Raw genomic sequence first — 25,222 nt, 5'->3', positions numbered from 1 at the left:
AATTAACAGCATCAGGTATACCTGAATGATAGCATGGAAGAAGCAAATGCCAAAAATCATTCTCCTCCAATTTACGCCAAGGATATTGTCTTCAAAAAACGTAGTCGTCATCTCTGTGAATGCTCGCCTGATGTTTGCACGAAGTCCTTTTGGAGGCTCATTGGTTACCTGAATTGGGAAAAATAACCAATTCTTGTTTTATACACAAGTCTGCTCTCCATTTTTTTACTGCAGAGCTGTCAAGTTATCACTTGAATGGCTATCTGCATGTAAATTGTATTTTTTACATTGAGGAGACTCATCTACATTAAGCTTTAGGTTTTAACCAAATGAACACATTGACTATTTCCCCTAGAGAATATATGGAAATGAAAAGCTATGTTATGAAAATAAGGAAAATTGGAGCAGAAAGAAATTGGAAAAAAAATGTGTAGGCACAAATTAGAATAAATAAATAAAAATCGCAAAAAGGGTGATTCAAGTACACACTATTGCAATTTATCTGCTTTATTTAGACAACAGCTTCCAGCTTCCAGATCTTGGTTTAGCAGAAGGCTGTCCTACTGGGCAGAAAGACTGTCCAGCCAGCAGTAGTCAGTATCTTGATTTAAATGGATTAGGGTTACAAAGATCAGGAGGGACAGCAGAGTTCATGCCAGGGTAAGCTCTTTCATTCAGCAGAGTATTCCATTTGCTACTGTCCCAGGCTACCTTTGTAAGGAGCTAGATCTTGAGTGTCTGGATTAGAGTGAAAGTTACTTACGGAACTACTGGAAAGTGCTCAGATCCTGTGGTGATGAGTATAGTACAAGAACCTATATAGAACAGAATCGAATGGACTAGACTATGATAGAATCAATGTGTTGGCTTCAACAAAGAAGGTGTGAGTGGGGAACCTTTCTGATTTTTCCGTTTTTTCTCAACGTATGTTCCACTGGGGAAGGTAGAACATTCCTGGAGTTTTATTAAAGGGAAGGGCATGTGCCTCCCACATTCTAATGAGCACAATATGTTACAACTACATTTTCTATAATATCTTTCACATATAATATATCCCATAATGCTTAACCGAGTTAACTAGTAAAGTTATACCAAGCTAAAAAATAAACAAGAAAGCAGAGGGAGAGAACAACCACCTGGTATACACAAGGGATGTATAAAACTGTTGGTTTCAACAGCGGTTCTCTGAGATGACAACTCATAGGGACCACACTGTCTATGCCCTGGCATAGAAACTTGTAGCCTTGAAGAAAACGGTGTCAGATGGGTACACTCACCCCTCCTACCATCTGAAGGGTTCCCCATAACTCCTTTCAGTTCTGCCATTAATTCAGGAATCTTTAACTCAAGACTTGGCAGAAGTATGGACGTTGTGTAGGCAGTCATCCTGGAGAACCACAGAAAGTAACCATTTTTTCCTTCTTTAAGAACAGAAAAGACAGTTATCTCTGGAGCAGCGTGTGTATGCCGCGGTATAAGGGGCACCGTCGGTCCCCCCCACTCTTAGTTCCTTCTTGCTGGAACTCCAACAGTGGGGAAGGAGAGTGGGTCATGGAATGTACATGAGCAACACATCTTGAAGAACACCAGTTATAGAAAAAGGTAACTGTCTTTTCTTATTCGAGTGCTTGTTCATATCCATTCCATGTTTGCTGACCCCCAAGCAATACCAATGGAGGCGGGTAGAAGTTCACGGACGTGTAGCTTGTAACACAGCTCTGCTGAATCCAGCATTGTCTCTGGCCTGTTGTGTGATGGCCTAGTGTGCTGTGAACATGTGAACCGAGGACCACGTCGCGACTCTGCAAATGTCCTGGATGGGGACGTGTGCCAGGAAGGCTGCCGAGGACACCTGCACTCTTGTTGGACGGGCTTCACCAGAGGCGGTGGTTGGACCTGCGCCAGCTCATAACAGGTCTGTGATCCAGGAAGTGATCCAGTTGGAGATCCTCTGAGAGGTCAGTGGAAGACCCTTCATCCTGTTCACTGTTGCAATGAAGAGCTGTGTCGACCTGTGAAAGGGCTTGGTACGATCCAGGTAAAACACCAAGGCAGGTTGCATGTCCAAGGCGTGCAGCTGCCTCTCCTCATTGATCTTGTGCAGCTTAGGACAGAACACTGGGAGAAAGATGTCCTGGTTGATATGGAAGGAAGACACCACCTTCGGCAGGAAGGCCGGATGTGGTAGCAACTGTACTTTATCTTTGTTGAAGACCGTATATGGTGGTTCCAAGGTCAGGGCTTTAATCTTTGACACTCACCTAGTCGACGTCACTGCCACAAGGAAGGCGACCTTCCACAATAGGTGGGAAAGGAAACAAGAGCCGAAGAGTTCAAAGGGCATACCCGTGAGTCTGGAGAGAACCAGATTGACGTCCCATTGTGGGACAGGATCCCTAACGGGCAGGAAGAGCCTTTCAAGGCCTTTCAGGAACCTGATGGACATCTTGTGTGAGAACACCAGATTGGTGGATGAAAAGCCAAGATGGCAGCTAGATGAACCTTGATAGAAGAGAGGGCCAGGCCCTGATTCTTTGAGAGAAGCAGGTATTCCAAGATTGACTGCAGGGAAGAATGTGTTGGGGAGATGCTACACTCAAATGCCCAGTGGGAGAACCTTGTCTACTTGGCCAGGTAAGTCGCTTTAGTGGAGGGTTTTCTACTTCCCAAAAAGACCTGCTTCACCTCCCTGGGGCAGGCTTGCTCTCCGTGTTCAATCTTGTAGCATTCATGCCATGAGGTAGAGGGAGGTGAGGTTGGGATGCAGGAGGCGACCGTGGTCTTGCGAGAGAAGGTCTGGGAGGTCGGGCAATGGCCATGGCAGGGCTACTGCCAGATCCAACAGCATGCAAAAGCAATGCTGGCACAGCCACGCCAGGGCAATCATAAAGACTCAAGCCTTATCACTCTTGATTTTTGACGGGAGTCTGCTGACGAGTGGGATGGGTGGGAATGCATACATCAGATCTCCCGACCAGGACAGGGGAAATGTGTCAGAGAGCCTTGCCGAGGCCTTACAAGGAGCAAAACTGATGACATTTCCTGTTCTGTCTGGTAGTGAACAGGTCTACTTGGGGAGTTCCCCACCTCTGGAAGAGCATCTGGACCGCTTCTGAGTGGTGCGACCACTGGTGGTCAGAAAAGAAGGACCTGCTGAGGCGATCTGCCAGAATGTTCTTGACACAGGGAAGGTGACAGGCCTCCAGATGGATTGCATGCTGGATGCAGAAATCCCTTAGGCGGGGAGCTTCTTGACAGAGTGCCGATGAGCACGCTCCCCCTTGCCTGTTGATGTAAAACATCAAGGCTGTGTTTTCCGTAAGCACTCGAACCACTCAGCCGGATAACTGCAGGAGGAAAACCCCTCAGGCTAGGCGAACCACCCTGAGTACTTTGATGTTTATATGCAACGTCATCTCCTCTGCGGACCATGTACTTTGCATCCAAGTCACACCGAGGTGCACTCCCCAGCCAAGGGGCAAGGCATCCGATATCAGCTACACCAAAGGTAGTGGACTGTCGAACGGGACCCCGACGAGGACAGTTCCACGGTCAGTCCACCACTGCAACATGGTGAGTACCTTTGGTAGGATGGTGACTACCTTGTCAAGGTGATCCGTGGATGGGACATAGACCGTAGCCAACCACTGCTGGAGGGGTCGCATCTGGAGCTTCGCATGGTGGACTATGTATGTGCACACTGCCATGTGGCCCAGGGGCCGCAGACAGACCCTAGCTGTTGTGAAAGGAAATGCGGAGACTCCAGTGATGAGGTCCCCCATCATCTGGAACCTGTCATGCAGCTGAAATGCCTTTTCCCTGGTGGAGTCGAGGACCGCCCTGATAAACTCTATCCTTTGTACAGGGACAAACATTGATTTTTCCTCATTTATCCACAGGCCTAGCCTCCTGCACGTTGTCAGCAGCATTGCGATGGTGTCCTGGACCTGGAGTGACCCTTGACCAGCCAGTCATCAAGGTACGGGTAGATCAGGATACCCTGACACCTGAGGTGAGCCGCCACCACCAGCATGCACTTTGTGAACACCCTTGGTGCCATTGCCAGGTCGAAGGGGAGCACTGCAAACTGGTTGTATGCAGATCCCACCTGGAAGCGGAGGAAGCGACTGTGTCCTTGAGAGATCGCTATATGAAAGTACGCATTCTTCAAGTCAAGGGCGGCGTATTAGTCTCCTGGATCCAGGGAGGTGATGATGGAGGCTAGGGAGACCATGCGGAACTTCACCCTCTTGAGAAACTTGTTGAGGAGTCGCAGGTCCAGGATGGGCCTTAGGCCCCCATAAGCCTTTGGGATCAGAAAGTAATGGGAGTAGAACCCCTTGCCCCAGAGGTCTAGGAGGACTTCTTCCACAACCCCTGCCGGCAGCAGGCCTTGTACTTCCTGATGCAGTAGACTCTTATGAGAGGGGTCCCTGAAGAGGAATGGGGAGAGAGAGTGGGATGTGGGGTTTGAAACAAAATGGAGGGTATAGCCCTGCACCACAGAATTGAGGACCCAACGGTCTGAAGTTATAGACGCCCAGGCTGGGAGGAAAAAAGAAAGGCGGCTGGAGAAATGGAGGGGGGCAGGATTCAGGACAGTGGCTGGAATGTCACCCTCGGGTACACCCTCAAAATGTCTACTTTGATCCCTGCTGGGAGCGGGAAAAGCCAGCCTGTGTCAAGGCAGATGGCTGCTGGCCCTGACAGCACTTGTAACCCTTGCCCTTCCTATGGAAGGGCTCCTGTCTAGGCTGGCTGTGCTACTGATGGGGAGGCTGCAGCTTAAGTCTGTTTCTTTGCTGCCCTGGGGTGTACAGGCCCAAGGTCTTGAGTGTGGTGCGCGAGTCCTTTAGTTAGTGCAGCTTATTGTCTGTTTTCTCTGCAAACAGGGCCTGGCCATCAAATGAGAGGTCTTGGATGAACTGTTGGACCTCAACCGACAAGCCCAAGGACTGCAGCCAAGCCACTCTCCTCATTACTATGGCTGAGGCCACGGTCCGCGCTGCAGAATCAGCCGCGTGTGAAGCTGCCTGAAGTGCCACCCTCACCACTCCCTGCCCCTCTTCCAGGATGGCCTGGAACCCTTTCCTGGGGTCCTCTGGGAGGGAGTCAACAAATTTGGCCATCGACTGCCAAACACTAAAATCATAACAGTCCAATAGGGCCTGATGGTTCACCACTCTCAGCTGTAGGCTTGATGACAAATAAACCTTTCTCCCAAAAGAGTCCAGCTTCTTCACCTCTTTATTTTTGAGAGTAGCCCCAGGTTGTCCCTGACTTTCCTGCTCGTTGACTGCATGCATTACTAACGAGTTCAGGGCAGAGTGGGTTTACAAGTACTCATACCCTCTTGCAGGCACATAGTACTTGTGCTCCGCCTGCTTGGAAATTGGGGGTAGCAATGAGGGGTCTGCCAAAGGGCTTTGGTAATTTTGGCCACCCCCTCATGAACTGGCAGCATGACTCTAGAGGGAGCTGCCGACCTGAGGATGTCGAAGAGGGTGTCAGAGAGCTCCTCCAGCTCTCAGTTTCTAGCCCCAAGTTCGAGGCTACTCTCCTCAAAAGTTCCTGATGAGCTTTGGCATCGTCCAGGGAGACCGCAGGTGGGGGCCCCATGTTGGCCTCATCAGGGGATGAGGAAGAGGATGTGGCTGCAGCAGGTGCCGCCACCTCTATGACCTGCTCAGCAGGACCTTCTTCCCCCATCTGTTGTACATGGGGGGTCCCAAGCAGCATGGCCTCCATCTCACACAGGCGGGAGACCATGGCAGAGGGCTTTTTGGAGACTCCCGACACCAACTGATGCCCACGGGTTCCAAGGGTGCCTTGGCATGGGCCATTGACCCTGAGGCCATGATAGTCCTGTCGGTGCGGCGGGAAGGACCAGTGCCGCCAATGGAGGACCTTGACCCACCTGCAGGGGCTCTTGGTCCGATTCCAAGCTCTAGGATGAAGGGCCCTGCTCTGGATACCAGGACCGTATTGAGGTTGACCAGGTGTTGCGGTCCCAGCAGTGTCCATTGCCATGCTTCGAGTGGGATCTGTACGCGGGCAATGACTCACCACACCGAGATTCCGATGTCTGGCAGATCTGAAATGGTACCCCTGTGATCTTTGCCGAACGCTTCCTGACAGGTGCTGATCCATGGAGCAGGAGCAAGAGCGTGACTGATGCTGCGATGTTGAGCATCGATGCTGGTACAGCAACCTATGTTGGTCGGCCAGTGACTGGTACTGAGAGTCTTGATGGAGGCTTTTGCTGGAGTGGCATCTAACTGAAGGGGAGTGGCTACAACCCTCCCAGTACTGGGGTCGTGGGGTTGAGTGTGCCTCAGTAGGTCTACGCCATACTACCGGTGACCAACGCTTCGAGCCCGCAAAACAAGGACCAGAATCCGGAGACTGGTGCCAAGGGCTCTGACTGGTAGGCAGCCCTATGTCCACGGTGCAGTGGCTCTGTGTGGGTGAGCACTGGCGGGACGCTCCCTGAGGCGGTGAGCAAAGCTGCACTGACAGGTACCGAAGGAATGGTCTAAAGGCAGGCTGACCCCTACATTTGGGAGCTGCTGTCACCAGTGTGGACGGCCCCAGGAGGAACAAGATGTGGAAGTGGAATTTCGCCTGTCTGACGACAGCACCAGCAGATTGCTCTGCACCAAAGCTATGGAGTCCAATCTTACCTGCTCAGCGCCAACTCCATAAGGAACACTTTAAGTTGGATGTCTTGCTCTTTCTTAGTGCGAGGCTTAAACCTCCTGCAGATGCGACACCTGTCGCTGAAGTGAGATTCCCCAAAAACTTAAACAACTGGGTGTGGGGGTCACTGACTGGCTTAGGCTTCCTACAGCAGTTGCAGTTCTTAAAGGCCGGGGCATGCCCCATCCCGAGACTAAGTCCCATCTGGGACAACTATAAACTAACTTAAACACTAATTGTTATAACTATTTACAAAAGAAAGTTTGCAACAAACAGTTCTAGAGAAGGAAAAGTTTGCCGAAGCACAGGAACATTCCAGCACCATCACTGGCAATGAGAAGGAACTTTGGGGGAGGAGGCAGCGGTGCACCTTATACCACGGCATGTGTGCGCCACTCCAGAGGGTGCCAGAGCCGGTCCCCTACAGATACCACTAAGGGAAAAACTTCCAGCACCAGTACATGTGGTGAGCACACACGCTAACATGGAATGGACATGAGGAAGCACTTGAAAAAGAATAGATAGCTCCCCTCTCTTGGTAGATTAGCCAGCAGCAGTAATTGTCCAGCAGGCGGTCAAAGGAGATAAAAGTTATCGCCAAATTTGTTCTAGAGATCAAGTTGAGGAAGTAATGCTGTGAAAAGTCCATTTAGAACTCCAAGGAGAAGCCTTTTATATTTTGATGGTGAAGACCATGCAAAAAGATGCTTTAGAAGCTGTTCTGGACCTAGTTGAGTGTGCTCTGATATTCCCAGGTGTCTGAACACCTGTCAGGTCATAAAGTCATGTATATATACTATGATCCATTTGGACAGCCTGTAAACTGAAATGGACTGATCCCAGGCCTAATCCCCATATGCCACAAAAAGTTTGAAGGACTTGGAGATAAATAAGGTCCTATATAGATAATAACTTCAGGCCCTCTGGATGTCTAAGGCATGGAGCATGACTTCCCTGGATGTAAATGAAGCTGAGTAATATACAGGTGGGTTAATAGACAGATTGGGAGACCTCTTGAGCCACAAAATTGGGGTGAGGACACAGGACTTAGTTAAAAGAGCTGATAAAGAAAGAAGCCACTTGGCAACAGGATTGGTGCATGCAGGATCAACATTGTCTATAAATTTCAGGTTTCAGAGTAGCAGCCGTGTTAGTCTGTATTTGCAAAAAGAAAAGGAGTACTTGTGGCACCTTTGTCTATAAAGAGCTCTGTAGGGCAGAGGTGGGTCCTTTCCTGATTCATTCTGCATTCTCTTGAAATGTCATGCTCCCTCTGATGACATGGTTTTGGTGATGGTGGTTGCTGAATATAAATATGTTATATTTACAGGTACCACAATGGAGAAGAGACTATGGATTTTGGACTCATTTTGGCTCGTCAGAACTTTGGACACCTTGAGTTTGTACTGGCAGGATTGCTGATTGTCATCTGATCCCATTTAGTGTTTTTTTTTAAAAAAGGAGTACTTGTGGCACCTTAGAGACTAACAAATTTATTTGAGCATAAGCTTTCGTGAGCTACATCCGATGAAGTGAGCTGTAGCTTACAAAAGCTTATGCTCAAATAAATTTCTTAGTCTCTAAGGTGTCACAAGTACTCCTTTTCTTTTTGCGAATACAGACTAACATGGCTGCTACTCCGAAACCAGTGTTTTTAAAGAAAATGATGTGTCTGGCCATCCTAAACATAAGAGCAAAAGATACAAACATTCCAACTTGTAGAATATGCTTTTTGGATTTTGATTCATTAGAAAATACACATTAGACATTTGATTTGAGATACGCCGTAAATAATTTATTTCGTCCTTGAATTGTTCATTTTGCTTAGGGTTATTTCCAGATATATTACCTTGACAGAGTTCTGAAGGACAGTGACAGGAAAGGTTTCACTGGGCATGGAACTTAAATAAAGTCGAAAGCTCTCCTGAATAGAAACATCTGAAAATCAAAATAATGAGTACATTCACTACACTCCTATGAAAGAGTTTAGTTAAAATTCATACACAAATCTTAAACAATTTGCTATAAGATCTATCTTTCCAATGACTGGAGTACTGGAACTACATATAAAAGGAGTACTTGTGGCACCTTAGAGACTAACATTATTTGTTAGTCTCTAAGGTGCCACAAGTACTCCTTTTCTTTTTGCGAATACAGACTAACACGGCTGCTACTCTGAAACCTGGAACTACATATACTATCTAATGTTCATTTATGATCTGGAAGAGGGAGTAAACAGCATTATATTTAAATTACAGGGGATAATTTGGGAAGTGTTTCAAACCCCAGTGGACATAAACAGTTAGTAAAAAGAAACATGGAGAGTTTGGAGAGTAAGGACTAGAGGGGAGTCAGGAGATAAAGCGAGACTCAAGAAATTGCATATGGAGAAAAATAATAAGAAATACAGATATTACTCAGAAAGAAAAACCTGAAAAGCAATAATGCTGAAAGAGATTGAAGGATGATAGCAGACAGCTAGATATGAGATTGCAATGGGATATGGCAGCAAGAAATAATTTTGAGCTGTATATGCAGAAGTATCATGTCGTAAATAACACTCCCTCGGTACATGACTATATTGCTACCAAACCTGGAATACTGTGTTCCATTCTAGGCACCTAAGTAATAGAAAGTTACAGAAAAATTGAATGGAGTACAGAGAAAAGCAACACAATAATTAAGGGAATGGAAGTGCTGACATATGAAGAATAGTAAAAGAACTAAATGGCTGGAATTTTCAAAGGAGTCTAAAGAAATCAGGTGGCCAACTTCCATTGACCTTCAATGGGAGTTGAATTTCTAAATAATCTTTATGGCTTCAAAATCAACCCCAATATGCATAGTTTGGCTAAGCACTAAGTTACAGGGACAGTGAAGGAGAATAAACAAACTGTGCATTATGATGGTAGAGAAAGGATTAACAGGGACTCAAAGAGAGGCAAAAAGCAGACCAGCTGGGTTCAATTGCAGCTGCTGCTATAGAAGGATTGGTTTTCAGAGGACTTGAGGCTGCTGGGGAGAAGGAAGCTCTCAAAGAGAAGATTTCAGCTCTCTGAGAGTTTGTGAATGTACTTGGAAAAGGCCTAGCAAGAAATAAGAGCCTCTGGTTAGTGGCTGGAGTTTTCCCATTGGAGTTGGCTGAAGCAACCCAGACTTTAATTTTTATAATGTACAAAAAACTTCACTGTGAAGCTGTTAAAGTTGTGACTGACATTACATACATGGAACAAAACCACTAAAAGCAAGGAAATTTCAGCGTAAGCCATCTAACACACAGGAAGTCACCTACAAGCACACAACTGGTCACTACAACAGACCACAACTTGAACTCTGCCCCTTCACAGCCTTCCTGTCTGCATATCCCCTTTTACCAAACTACCTGCTTCCAAACACCATTAGTAGTGGACATTTGGCAAAGTAGTTTGGTGTGTTGGGTGGAGTAGATCAGTGAGGACTGTGATGAATCATATGTATATCGCTCTGTGCTTCAGTTCCCAATCTATGGATAGGAATAATATATCTCTGTCTCACAGAGTGTTGGCATTGTGAGGATAAATTCATTAATGCAAATACATTCTTTAATATACATGAGGTGAACAGATACAATGGTGAAAGCCTATAAACAAGCAAATGAAAATAATACATAAATGAGCACTATAGCACGTAGAATACAGGTAATACTCTCTAATAGGATGAGCAACTTCTTAATCCTACAGATGACCATTTCTTTGGCTCTTTCCCATCTCATCAGCAAGACAAGCAAAAAGTGGAAAAGCACACTTCTGATTTGGCACTACCTTTAGGGAAGTATATTGTATCGTAGAAGGAAAACTACATACTTGGCTCGGTAAGGCTTTTTATAAGCTCTTCCATAGCTAACATCCATGAAACTGCTAGGTGACAGTTTTGCAGAAAAACCCAATTTCCTGTTTTCATTGCATCCTTTATCAGCTTTTCTGCAATAGGTCCTTGCCCTTGCCCTAGTGAAATTGACCGTAATCTGAAACAGAAATAAAATTTTGTCAATGTTCATGATGCAAATATCTGAACATACATAAATTTGTTAGTCTCTAAGATGCCACAAGTACTCCTTTTCTTTTTGCGAATACAGACTAACACGGCTGCTACTCTGAAACCTGAACATACAGTGACTTTTGAAATGGTAGGTTTTTTTAGGATTTGTAGCTTTTAAAGATAGTGGCCAATATTTCCTAACTTGGGTGCTGAAATTTAGGCGCCTCAATCCATATTTAGACTCTAAATTTTCAGAGATGCTGGGCACCTACAAATCCACTGAAGTCTATGGGAGCTGAAAGTGCTCATAATCTCTGAAAACTGTACCAATGATATTTAGGTGCCCAATATGGTTTTAAGAGTCTGATTTGACAGCTTTGGCTATTATTACAAATATAGAGAGCTCTGAAGCATAGCTATAGTATATAGTTTGGAGGAGAACTAAAAAAATTATTTTAACATACATTAATGTATAGAGAGGGTGAAATCCTGACCCATTAAAGTCAATGGTAAAAGTCAGTGGGGCCAGCATTTCACCCACAGACAGTACATGTTACAGTATAACTCAATGGAATAAATGTACAAGTATAAGAGGGTGGGATTTTCAAAGAAGACTAGATGAATTAGGTACCCAGTTCCCTTAAAATCCCTAGGGTTCTTTGATACCCGATACCAGTTTCCTTAAACTCCATAGGATCCTTTGAACATCCCAGCTGAATACCATGTCTAATAAAACGAAGTAATTTGTACCTTTCTGAATATCCTCGTTCTTTTGCGAACCTCTGGAAAGCTCCCATGGGGTCAGAGCCTGTGCTTAGGATAAACACCAGAGGAGTTGAAGAGGACATGTCTTGATAAAGAGTCCCCAAGTCAACTGGGGGATTCTCTATGAATTGTTTTCCAAGGTTCTCTATTACAAACTCAGTAAGTGCAGAGACGACCTGAAGATATGAAAACATACCAATTTACAAACAGAAAGAGGCACAGAGAACAGTATTAACATTTGACTGTATACCCTTTCAGGCCAGGTCTGTATCTTTGTATGTCTTTGTAGAGCACCATAAGACCCAGTCCTCACTGGGGCAAATACAAATAATAAAGACTAATTAATCAGTGGTGAAAATCATCAATCTTCCAAGTTCAAAATCATTACGATCCCTTCAACCAACCACCTCCTGAAACCCATAAACAGAAAACATTCACTGCATTGTATTAACTAAAACACGCCACAGTTAGTACTAGGAGCATTTCAAAAAGTTTGATTCAACATCCAAAAAGTTTGGATAATATCATAAGAATTGGCAAACTAGAACTGACCATGGTCCACAAAGGCATGTGAGTAGCCTCTATGAAATCTAACTTCCCACTGCACTCTAAAATTCACAGACTTTGCAGCAGACCCAGAGTAAATATAAACTAATTAAAAAGGGAGAGATTGTGACTGGTACAAGGACCCTCTCTCCATCCTGCCACCCATGGGCCAGTCATAAATCTCAGTCCCTCTGCTTGTAAGAGTACAGGGACCACTCCTGCAGCAGATTCACATAGTCCCAAAGAAGATAGAGAAAGGGTCTAGTCCTCTTCTCCATAGAGATCCAAGCTTCCATTGGGAAGGTCCATCTTTGCATCATCCCCTTCTCAAGCCAACATTCAAATGACACAATATGGCCCAAAGCAAACAATTTTGCAACTTCTTGTAGTTTTGATGTGGATGCAAATTTCTGTACAATTGGATTTTACCTTTTCTTCCATAAAACTTTTCACAATAATTAATTTCTGAAACATGCTTAGTCTTGTGTCCCAGGAAGCTTTCAATGGGCCTTCCTTTTTTAATTCTTCGGTTTGCTCTGCAGAAGGGGAGGGTTCAGAATCATATGTTTCCGAAGTTTCTGGGTTGACACGAATTTCAAGGCACCCTACAAATGACATTGGCATTAGCAGTGTCTTAAAGTTAGAATTTGCAAAGCAGAAATCATTCACAATGGTAAGGTGATATTTAAGATCACATTTTCAATACGGCAAAGGCTCTCTTCTGTACATGAGTTAGAGGTCTAACTGGCTCTTTGCATGCAATCATGGTGACTGTGTGACCAGCTATAAGATTGTATCTTGGGGACAGACAATGTTGGATTAAGGCATAGGCACGATAGGCTTCTGCTGTCACATAATTATGTCAGAATCTGAGCTTCAATTTTTTTAAGTGGCTTTCTATCTCTCATGGTTTCAAAGAAAAGCTTGAAAAGGTGACCCAGGTATAACTAATATGTCTGCCAGAACTTGCACAGAGCCTAAAACAATAGCTCTGAGAGGGGTAAGCTGCCCATTCATCTTAATCAGGCGTTGCCTGCAGTATCACTGATTTGGGGGCCCCTGTCAACATCACTGCTGCAGAAGATTGTGTGTGCAGCAGGAGAGTAGTGCAGCCAGCCCAGTCCACTCTTCCAATATAACAGATGCATTTCAGCTATTGCGGTAGAGTACTGGGGGACCTCCTGGCTATTACCTCTGCAACACAGGGAGAAAGAGGGGGGCATTGTTGGTTCTGAGAGAAAAGATCACACTGTTGCCCTGCTTTTCCCAGGTAGTCAGGGGGAGCCCTTCGTGGGGCAGAGAAGGGAGCTCCTGCTGCCACTTTGAGGCCTTGGCAGAGATAGCTCCAGACTGTTGATAGAAGATCGCTGCCAAGTCCCCCAGCAGAGAGTATAAATGAGAGTAAAAGGAAAAGGCATCATTATGTCAAAGGGAAAATAGAAAAGTGCATCATACTCATAACGAATGTCTTAAGGCTTTGAATAAACTGCCTGCTGCATTGGCTGAGTTACTGTTTCTGAAGCTATTCAAAAATAGGTTTGATCAAATATAAGTAGAATCAGTGTAGAAAAACCCCCTTGAAGCAGAGGTTTGGTAGAAGCAAAATGGCTTTTCCAATCCACTTCCTTATTTATCATGTTACCTAATTTAATGAAAATGTGTGTGGACAGTATTTCATTCTGAATTCCTTGAAAACTCGGGAGAGTTTCCTCCAAGTCACAACACATAAACCATGTGGTGTCTTCAAGCCATGGAACATCAGGCTTAGCAGGACGTTGCTGTTGGAAAGATGAAAGAATCAGTGAAAATATGAAAGAAGAAGAAGGTAAATAAAAGCTCAACAAATATATGACTATTTTTAATAGTCAAAATGTGAAAGTTGCACAAGAAACAAGTTTATTAATAGTGGCCCCAATTCAGAAAAGCATTTAAGCATGATCTTAAATTCATTCTTATTCAGAACGTCACTTAAGCACATGCTCAACTTTAAGTATGTGTTTAAGTCCCATTACACTTAAAATTAAGTATGTATTTAAATGCTGTCCTGAATAATGATGCTTTATTTGATTGGAACCAATAAGTTACAAATATCTAAAATAACTGTTCAAATGTTTCAGGCCTCAAAATGTATAATATCACTTGATGGAAAATCATAATTAGAAGTCACCAAAGTCTCTACTGTAAAGACAAATTTAGACACCAACCTCATTTCACTATCTACAAATCGCTTTGCAAAACCAAAAATATATATAATCATTTACTATTTTGTTTGTCATCAATCTACTCCAAGTGCACCTTATCTAAGCCAGCAGAACCACGGAGGAAAAAATTCCATTCTGTATCTGTAAGTTCTTCTCTCTGCCGCATGATCTCAATACACAGCATAAAACTGTAGATGAGTTTGTGTTGTTCAAAAAGACCGCGGGAAACATTGGTATAAGTTGCATAGAGAGTCTGACTAAGAAGTATTGCCAGGCGCTGCTGCAGATTATTATTCTTTTCAGAAGTCTCAATAGTTGTATTAAATAACTGCAAGAAAAAAACAAACATAGTTTTGATGAGTTTATTTCTAATTGTTAATAATAGCATACTTCTAGATTAATTCACTGGACTAGAACAATGATTCTCAAACTATGTCATATTGTACAACACTTCTTAAGCGAGAGATCCTCTCATACACAGAGCATGTCTCCTCCCAACCTCTCAGTAATGATTTCCATTTTTTTCTGCAATCACTATAGTGCATGGAATTTTGAAGAAGTAATATTAAGAGAAAACTAAGAAGATAAGATGATAAAATAAACTTGTTTAATATGATGGGTGTGTCTTAAATCCTCTCGTTTTGTTTGATAGAGATTATTCACCATTTTGACACAGAAAGCTCTGTGGACTACAGGGAAATGCTCTAACAAGCATCACTGTTCCATGGACCAAAATTTCAGAACCACTGAACTAGAAAAATAAGCTAACTTTGAAGAGTCAAGTACTCTTCAGGGTGCAGACTTCTTGTGAGCTGCTGGAAAAATTGCTTACATTAAATATTATAAAACTCAGTTATTTAAATTCAGGCACCTAAACAAGAGTGATTTTAAGAGGTGCTGACCATCATGTTAAATTTCTTGACTTTAGTAAAAAGAAAAGGAGTACTTGTGGCACCTTAGAGACTAACAAATTTATTTGAGCATAAGCTTTCGTGAGCTACAGCTTATGCTCAAATAAATTTGTTAGTCTCTAAGGTGCCACAAGTACTCCTTTTCTTTTTGCGAATATAAACTAACACAGCTGCTATTCTGAAACTTGACTTTAGTAGAGTCTCTGGGCATTCTGCAGTTTTGAAAACCAGACAACTTATCTCCAGACACCTAAATGTATGTCTAAATTTGGAAACAGTACTTGGAATCATACTTGGAAGTTTTATAACATTACTAATTTTCCAAAATGTATCATAAAATTAGAAACAGAATGAATTCTTTTTGATGTAATGAAAAAACACTTCTTAAAGGCTTAAATTTTGTTGCCTGTTTTTTATTTATTTTTATATTTATAAAACTATTTCTATTCATATCTTCATTATACTAAATGCTATTTACTTCAAAGAAAAATGAAACTAACCTGCTTAAAATATTTTAAGGAAAACTGATACATAGGATCAATTTCTGACAGACTTGCAATTACGAAGTACATGACAGACCCTCGAGTAGCAACAGGGCGGTACTTTTCACGAGCAGCGTTTATCTTCTCTTCAGTAGATTCTGCTTCTTTTAGCCTTGTTTTAATGGCACCAGATGTAACCTAAAAGAAACTAGTTTTAGTAGCATTTTAGAAAACATTTCATGATAGACAGAGCTCGGAGCACGAGGAGCAAGCTCTTCATTTGATGTTGATGGCACTGGTGTAATTTTATGCATCACTCGCCAAAGACATGTAAGCGCCATCTCATACTGAGGGAGGAATTATTCTATTCCAAGATCTACAGAGAACTTTTGGCTGTCACAAGCCAGAAACTCAAGATTCAGGTTTGGTTATCTCTGCTGGATATTACGGGCCAGCTCTGCTGGAAATTACGGGCCAGCTCCTAAGCCTCAATGAAGCGATGCCAATTTACTCCATCTGAAGCTCTGCCCCTACATGTAGATGACTACACCAAAACTCTACCTGCAAATAAATGTATAATGGATGGGTCTGATTTTCCAGCTTGCCATGGTATTAGTTTAATGTATTACTCTTTTGAGAATATGAATGTTATGGGCCAAAATCAGCCAGAAAGAGTTTAGAATGATAGGTTACATTTTCCCTAACGCAAATTATGCACTGTACTGATACTACAAGGTAACAGTAATGTGAGCTTCCCCACACTACCCATCTGGTGGGTCTCAGGCCTGACCTGAAAAGACCACTTTTCAGAGTGAAATGGTAGTTCATTCTTCATGACTTGTTCAATACATGAGACCATCAATTAGATGGCCAGCTTTGACCAACGGGGACTGTGTTTTTTGAAATGCAGACTTTTGTCCATTAAGAACTAGGCCAATCTCAGGAATTATACAATTCACAGCTAGATCTTTACTACGGCTTTCACACTGAGTAGAATCTTACTTTGCAAACAGTCCCATTTGGTAAGACTGTATAGTCCTTATTCACATTTGGGAGCAATTAGGCAGAGTCCCATTTACTTAAGTGGGATTACTTGTGGAGTAAGATACAATTCAATATGAACAAGTGTAGCTGAACCTAGCCTTGATAAGCAAAGTGAAACCACTGCATAATTATCTCACATGAATTCTTTAAATAAGAAAACTATCTTTTCATAAAGAAAAAATCTCGAGTCAAATATACTTAGAGTGACAACCAATCAAGTTAGCATTTGCCAACAGATTCCACACAGTTAACAGCTATTCCCTATTGTAAGTGTAAAGGGAGATTGTGGTATCTCATACATAGTGTGGTAACTATTATCAAATGCTGACTTTTTAATGGCAACCACATTAGCAGAATATTTTTATGATAGTAACAAACAAGCATGAATTTTGTAGAGTTAAATATTGCCTAGCTAATCTACAATATTAAAATTCTAATCTACAATATTAAAATATTAACGAAACAACAGATAGGAAAATACTGGATATAATTCATTTAGATTTTTAAAATGGTTTTATATTGGGACACATGACCCCTAAGTCAGACTAACTGCATTACATGGGTCTGGGTTTTGAAAGCTTAGCCTATTATTTTAGGACTGTGGATCTGTAAGATTAAATTTATAAAGGAGAAACAAATCTGAGAATTCTTTCCCTGTGTAACATTTCATACAGCCCTAGATCGATCACTTATTTCTAATTAAAACAAGGTATTGTAAAAGTGAGTCTCCTGCCTTTGATTCCTGGAGTGTGTTGATGAGTTCTTCTTTGTCTAGGATGTTTCCTTCAGAAGTAAACAACATTTTTAGAATTTTGTCTTCAATAGCTTTCAACTGATTTTTATCAGCATTGATTCTCACAATGAGCTGGGTTCTTTGTTCCTCAAGCTCAGGTTTCTCCAGTCGCACAACATCACTAGAAAAGAAGTTTGAATATCTGGTTAATAGCTTTATCATCTGTTCTCTCTTGCCCTCACTGCCTTTTTGTTTAGTGATCCAGTTCATTCCAACAAATTTTCCAAAACACTCCTGGTCCCTTACTCCATCCCTTCTGTGCTTCTCCAGTGGCATAATGGGAATGCAGAACAATTATGGATTCCCCCAACATAGGGGGAATCCCCATATGGCATAGGGGATGTTACTAAGCAGTCTAGAAGTGAAACCAGAGTGTAATGTCCTCTGGCAGTCCAAGTCAAACGAGCCAACGTAACTTCCAGCAGTTCTTAGGCTACTCTAAATTACATCAGGGCCATTCAGCTCCTGGCCAAGCTGAGGATCAGGGAGGGAGCAGAAGCTTCCCTCCCACCCTAAGTCCAGCAGTGTAAGTTAGGGGATTTGGCCCTCTGCCATGGAATATGCAGCTCCATGAAGTTCCCAGGGGAACACAAAGTTACTGCCTAGCCAAGGTGTAAGATCAATAACCTTCTTTAACTGACTGTATAGGAAAATACTGCAGAAGACGTTAAAAAGTCACTGCTGTATTTGCTAAGTCTGACTGCAGGGTCACCACAGGTACTTCCTATTCTAAAAACATGGTAAACTGTTGTCATCTTGACTAGCTCTGTAAAGTAATTATTGGTACAAGGTGATAGGCACTGTTTAAGGATCTGAACAGAACAGAAATTGAGGCCCACAACCAGCAAAGCACTTAAACATGTGCTTAAATCTAAGTGCACAAGTAATTCCATAGTCTTTAAAGGAATTACTGTATTCACATGCTTACAGTTAAGCACAAGCTTAAGATATGTGATGAAATGGGACTTTATAGAAAACATCCACAAGATAAATATTTATGTAAATCACTCTTTATAATTTAAAAATGCATTTACTTACAGCTATATGTAAAGAAACTAGATATAACTGATAGAATATTAAATAGTAATAATTATTTTAAACATAACTGTTAATCAGTTATTCAGAACAGCAAAATATATCTGACCCCATCGACCCAAACAAGACAGTTACTTACCTGTATTATTACTCTTGTTCTTTGAGATGTGAGTGCAGATATGTATTCCACTCGTGTGTGCGTGCCCAGCGCACTGAAGCCAGAGAACTTTGCTTAGCAGTACCTGTACGTGCAGTGCTCACACCTTCTGACCCAAGTAACCCCTGCCCAGGCTATCTAACAGCAGCATCACCCCGACTGGGCTCAGTTCCTCAAATCCCAGACTGGAGACTCCGATGCAGTGGGGTTGGAGAATAGGTGGTGCAATATACGTCTTCACCCACATCTCAAAGACAACAAGTACAATGCAGGTAAGAAACCATCTTTTCTTCTTTAAGTGGTTACAGATGTGTATTCCATTCAGGTGACTCACAAGCAGTACTTGTGAGACAAGGGACTCAGCGTCTACTTAAACAGCGACTGCAGAACTGCCAGCCCAAAGTTTGCATCTGACTTAGATGCCATGGTAATAACACAATATTTGATAAAAAATATGCATGGAAGATTATGTAGCAGCCCTGCAAATGTACAATACTGAAACATCGTTGAGAAATGAGATAGATGTCCGTTGGGCTCTCATTGAGTGAGCCAGTAAGTTACACACCTGGACATCCTCTGTGCAGAGACCAGCTGACCTTTCATCTGACAAAAAGTCAAGGTGTTGAATGAAATAGTTTAGTTCTTTCCAAATAGAACGCCAAACTCAGCCTCACATTTAACATCTGGATATGCTGCTCATTTGCATTTGAGTGTGGCTTCGGAAAGAATATGGCAAGTAAATAACCTGGTTAAGGTAAAACTGAAACCACCATGGACAAAATCTTTGGCTCTGATCTTAAGGAAACTTTGTTTCTGAAGAGTTCAGTATATGGACGTTATGCCAGTAAGGCTTGTAATTCTCTGACTCTTATTGTGGATGTTATAGCCACAAGAGGAGAGACAACAAGCAGGTTGCTATCGGCTCAAACAGAGGACCCACGAGGGCAGCCAGCATAGTATTAATGTCCCAGAATGGGACGATTTCCTTCATAAGTGGAAACAGATGGAAAATATCTTTCAGGAAATTGACTTTCCTTGGATCAGAGGATGGAATGTTGAGATCGCCAACAAATGAACCCTCAATGAGCTAAGACCTAGACCCAAGGACTTCAAATATAAGAGGTAGTCCAAAACGTCCTGAACACAAGCTCACATGGATTGAATTCCCTTAGATCTTGACCAAGCCAACTAAGTAGATGGTTTTCTACTATTAAGCAGGATCCTCTGAACTGCTTCCAAGCATTGCCCTACCTACACATCTAGCCATGTACCATCTATGCCATGAAGTGTAGACTTTTCAGCACTGGATGAACAACCTGACCATGGTGCCGAGTCAGCAGGTCAGGAAGCAGATGAAGAAATGTGGGAGGTCCACAACTTGTATGCTGCTCTTGATCTTAAACTCAAATAGGCTGCCTCCCTGAAGGTGAAGGAGGATAGGCTGGTTGGCTAAAACTAGATTCAGAAGATCTTCTCTTCTGTGATGTCCTTTTCTGGGGAAGTCTTGCAGCCTAGCAGAGTAGGATGACTGGTGAATGTATCACTCAGCACAACATTGCAAGTGTTATTGCTGACCTACAAAATGACATTCCTTTGTGGTGTAGCTAGAAACCCCCAGAAGACTATAAAGTAGCTCAAAAGTTCTTAAAATAATGTAAAGTCTCATCAGTTCTCTCAGAAAACAAAAACAGACCATCAAATGGTAAGTCCTCTATGGTCTGTTGAGCTTTAGGAGCTAGACCAGAGATCTGTAGCCATGAGGCCATCCTCATCATCATAGCTGAAGTCACATATCTGCACGGAATATCTGCTACATCCAGTGCTGACTGTGAAGACGTCTTGGCCACCAAACAGCCCTCTGCAATAAATGCCTTAAACTCTTCCATGGAGAATTCTGGTAACTTGGCATCCCAATCTGCAAAGTCATATTTAGACAATCACGCTTGCTGGCTGGCAATTCACATTTGCAATAAGGAAGTTGAAAACACTTTTCTCCGCATCAAATCTAACCTTTTAGACTCTTTGTATTTAGGTGTAAATTTACATCTCCCCTCCTGTACCCTCTCATTTGCCTCTGTCACAACCAGGGAATTAGGAGGTGGATGAGAGAAAAAATACTTGAAACCTTGCATGGCGACACAATATCTCCCATCGGTATGCTTAGTCATGGGTGTTATAGATGCTGAGGTATTCCACAGAGATTGGCAAGCTCCAATATCACTTCATTCAGGAGCTGAGGATTGAAGAATATCCACTAACTTATGAGAGTTTTCCTGAACAATGATGAGCCTGAATACCCAATGATGATGTCGTTCATCTCAGGAGCTCTTGATAAGATTTAAAATCTTCCAGTTCTGGAGATGAGGACTCAGGCACTGTAGAATCATCTGGTGAAGAGAGAAATGGAATCACTGGAATCTCTTGTGGTAACACATTTGACTGTATCAATGGATCAGGTTGCACCAGGTCAGAGGAAGCCTCCTTAGTCTGTGGCTGTAGCACAGGTGGCTCACCTGGAGAGACCATCTGAGGAACAAGTGATCTAGCCCTGGACTGAGCACATGATCAGGACCTCACTGAATGAAGAACCACCCACAGATTCCTAAGAGGCTACAGTAGATAGGGATACAACATTAGTGACCAGTAGGAGATAGGCCTGGAAGCTTTGTCCCTACTGTAGGAGTGGAACAAATCCCAGTACCAATGGTGATCCCAGGAGGTCTTGAAAATCTCTGAGTGGTACTGCAAAGGCAAAGGAGAGGAAGGCATTTCTGCACTCGATCCTGAAGTTCCTTCCAAGCCGTCTGCCAGTAATGGAGGAGCCACTCCAGAGGGAGCCAATAAACATCCCAAATCATCTGCAGTCCAACACACTGGCCTAATTGGCATTGATGATAGTACAGTCAAAGGCACTTTGAGTAGCGGTAAATGTATCACACACACATGCAGTACCAAAGCAGGCATCAGTACAAAACAAAAAAACGATGTAGACTGCGCCAGAATTGTTGTCGGTACTGAAGATAGCATCTGCCCTCGGTACCAAACAGGGTCCAGGCCCCTGTAACCCAGAGTCCTGTGTATGAGGCACTGCAGATGACTGTGCTGGCAATAACACTAAGTTGGCCACCAATCCAGGAGGTGCTGAGGACACCCAAGATGAAGCCACAGCCGTCGAATTTTCTAGACTAAGTGGCAAATCAGGAACAGACAGGCACAGCAATTCCACTGCTGCCTGATACATTGGTGTTGTGGAGACTGTCTGTGCAGACACCACTGTCATCAGTACTGGACTTAATGGACAATCCCCTCCCCTGGATGGTACCGGAGTTGACAGTGTGGAGTCTAATAAATCAGGCATTGGTACTGGACAGAGGGTTGACAGCCCAGCTCTGTCCCACGTACCAAAAGACTAACGCTGCTGGTCTGCACTCCTAGATAGGGAGGAGAAATTTCTCCGAACTCTGGAGTGGACAAGGTCCGTTTTTTGGGTTCTCCTTCTTCTGGTCCCCAGAGGAAAAGAATGGTCCCTCTTCCTTCTGGGAAAAGAATCCAAGTCCGTAGGTGCAGCCCCATCTGTAACAGCTCAGGAGCTCTCGGGGGGGGGGGGGGGAGGCCTGATGGTATGCAGCAGTCCGCGGCTTCGCAGCAGGCCTCATTATGTGCTGCTTCAAACACAAGTCCCTTGCCACCTGCGTTCTCTTAAATGACTTACTGATGGAGCGTCCTTTCTTAATGGGCCTTTGCACAAGGAACAAACCACACTGGGTGTGTGGGGGTCATGACTAGGGATAGCAACGCCACGTGAGGGACAATGTTTAAAACCTGGAGGAGGCAGCACCCTGGGTTAAAAAACTCTACTAACTACACTAAGCTAAACTAAATTCTAAGGTACTACTAAACTTATAGAATCATAGAATCATAGAATATCAGGGTTGGAAGGGACCCCAGAAGGTCATCTAGTCCAACCCCCTGCTCAAAGCAGGACCAAGTCCCAGTTAAATCATCCCAGCCAGGGCTTCGTCAAGCCTGACCTTAAAAACCTCTAAGGAAGGAGATTCTACCACCTCCCTAGGTAACGCATTCCAGTGTTTCACCACCCTCTTAGTGAAAAAGTTTTTCCTAATATCCAATCTAAACCTCCCCCATTGCAACTTGAGACCATTACTCCTCGTTCTGTCATCTGCTACCATTGAGAACAGTCTAGAGCCATCCTCTTTGAAACCCCCTTTCAGGTAGTTGAAAGCAGCTATCAAATCCCCCCTCATTCTTCTCTTCTGCAGACTAAACAATCCCAGCTCCCTCAGCCTCTCCTCATAAGTCATGTGCTCTAGACCCCTAATCATTTTCGTTGCCCTTCGTTGTACTCTTTCCAATTTATCCACATCCTTCCTGTAGTGTGGGGCCCAAAACTGGACACAGTACTCCAGATGAGGCCTCACCAGTGTCGAATAGAGGGGAACGATCACGTCCCTCGATCTGCTCGCTATGCCCCTACTTATACATCCCAAAATGCCATTGGCCTTCTTGGCAACAAGGGCACACTGCTGACTCATATCCAGCTTCTCGTCCACTGTCACCCCTAGGTCCTTTTCCGCAGAACTGCTGCCGAGCCATTCGGTCCCTAGTCTGTAGCGGTGCATTGGATTCTTCCATCCTAAGTGCAGGACCCTGCACTTATCCTTATTGAACCTCATTAGATTTCTTTTGGCCCAATCCTCCAATTTGTCTAGGTCCTTCTGTATCCTATCCCTCCCCTCCAGCGTATCTACCACTCCTCCCAGTTTAGTATCATCCGCAAATTTGCTGAGAGTGCAATCCACACCATCCTCCAGATCATTTATGAAGATATTGAACAAAACGGGCCCCAGGACCGACCCCTGGGGCACTCCACTTGACACCGGCTGCCAACTAGACATGGAGCCATTGATCACTACCCGTTGAGCCCGACAATCTAGCCAGCTTTCTACCCACCTTATAGTGCATTCATCCAGCCCATACTTCCTTAACTTGCTGACAAGAATGCTGTGGGAGACCGTGTCAAAAGCTTTGCTAAAGTCAAGAAACAATACATCCACTGCTTTCCCTTCATCCACAGAACCAGTAATCTCATCATAAAAGGCGATTAGATTAGTCAGGCATGACCTTCCCTTGGTGAATCCATGCTGACTGTTCCTGATCACTTTCCTCTCCTCTAAGTGCTTCAGGATTGATTCTTTGAGGACCTGCTCCATGATTTTTCCAGGGACTGAGGTGAGGCTGACCGGCCTGTAGTTCCCAGGATCCTCCTTCTTCCCTTTTTTAAAGATGGGCACTACATTAGCCTTTTTCCAGTCATCCGGGACTTCCCCCGTTCGCCACGAGTTTTCAAAGATAATGGCCAAGGGCTCTGCAATCACAGCCGCCAATTCCTTCAGCACTCTCGGATGCAATTCGTCCGGCCCCATGGACTTGTGCACGTCCAGCTTTTCTAAATAGTCCCTAACCACCTCTATCTCTACAGAGGGCTGGCCATCTCTTCCCCGTTTTGTGTTGCCCAGCACAGCAGTCTGGGAGCTGACCTTGTTAGTGAAAACAGAGGCAAAAAAAGCATTGAGTACATTAGCTTTTTCCACATCCTCTGTCACTAGCTTGCCTCCCTCATTCAGTAAGGGGCCCACACTTTCCTTGGCTTTCTTCTTGTTGCCAACATACCTGAAGAAACCCTTCTTGTTACTCTTGACATCTCTTGCTAGCTGCAGCTCCAGGTGCGATTTGGCCCTCCTGATATCTTTCCTACATGCCCGAGCAATATTTTTATACTCTTCCCTGGTCATATGTCCAACCTTCCACTTCTTGTAAGCTTCTTTTTTATGTTTAAGATCCGCTAGGATTTCACCATTAAGCCAAGCTGGTCGCCTGCCATATTTACTATTCTTTCGACTCATCGGGATGGTTTGTCCCTGTAACCTCAACAGGGATTCCTTGAAATACAGCCAGCTCTCCTGGACTCCCTTCCCTTTCATGTTAGTCCCCCAGGGGATCCTGGCCATCTGTTCCCTGAGGGAGTCAAAGTCTGCTTTCCTGAAGTCCAGGGTCCGTATCCTGCTGCTTACCTTTCTTCCCTGCGTCAGGATCCTGAACTCAACCAACTCATGGTCACTGCCTCCCAGATTCCCATCCACTTTTGCTTCCCCCACTAATTCTACCCGGTTTGTGAGCAGCAGGTCGAGAAAAGCGCTCCCCCTAGTTGGCTCCCCTAGTACTTGCACCAGGAAATTGTCCCCTAACTTAACTAAGTATTTACAGAAAAAAATAGAGGAACACTGTGATGAAGAACATGAAGTGAGATACCACTCTGACTCAAGCCACAGGTGGCGAGAAGGAACTGACGGGGGTCAGGGCAGCATCGCCCTTATATAGCTTGGGAAGGGGCTACAAGGGAAAGAGGGCATGAGCGCTGCTCCAATGGGTACTCCTAAGCAAAGTTCTCTGGTTTCAGTGTACTGGGCTTGAATGAAATACATGTCTTCACCCACTCAAAGAAGAACCCCTTGTTCTGGGTATATTTCTCACTTGAAAAATCAATGTAGGTC

General features: G+C 43.8%; 1 protein-coding gene across 1 annotated transcript in view; it reads right to left on the bottom strand.

The window, feature by feature from the left end:
* The window catches only part of DNAH6 (dynein axonemal heavy chain 6), a 190,118-nt gene that overhangs the window by 39,204 nt on the left and 125,692 nt on the right, over positions 1-25,222 (bottom strand). The window contains exons 59-67 of the mRNA XM_043514942.1: positions 17,399-17,579; positions 15,640-15,819; positions 14,323-14,556; positions 13,670-13,805; positions 12,457-12,632; positions 11,467-11,657; positions 10,542-10,702; positions 8,549-8,637; positions 22-168 (exon numbers count right to left, since the gene is read on the bottom strand). Coding sequence (XP_043370877.1) covers positions 22-168; positions 8,549-8,637; positions 10,542-10,702; positions 11,467-11,657; positions 12,457-12,632; positions 13,670-13,805; positions 14,323-14,556; positions 15,640-15,819; positions 17,399-17,579 — 1,495 coding nt within the window. The remainder of the gene's footprint in view (positions 1-21; positions 169-8,548; positions 8,638-10,541; positions 10,703-11,466; positions 11,658-12,456; positions 12,633-13,669; positions 13,806-14,322; positions 14,557-15,639; positions 15,820-17,398; positions 17,580-25,222) is intronic.

Source organism: Dermochelys coriacea, chromosome 5 (assembly GCF_009764565.3).
Source record: "Dermochelys coriacea isolate rDerCor1 chromosome 5, rDerCor1.pri.v4, whole genome shotgun sequence".
Classification (NCBI taxonomy): Eukaryota; Metazoa; Chordata; order Testudines; family Dermochelyidae; genus Dermochelys; species Dermochelys coriacea.
Note: the sequence above shows the minus strand (reverse complement) of the source record. Positions and strands in the feature narration are given on the sequence as shown.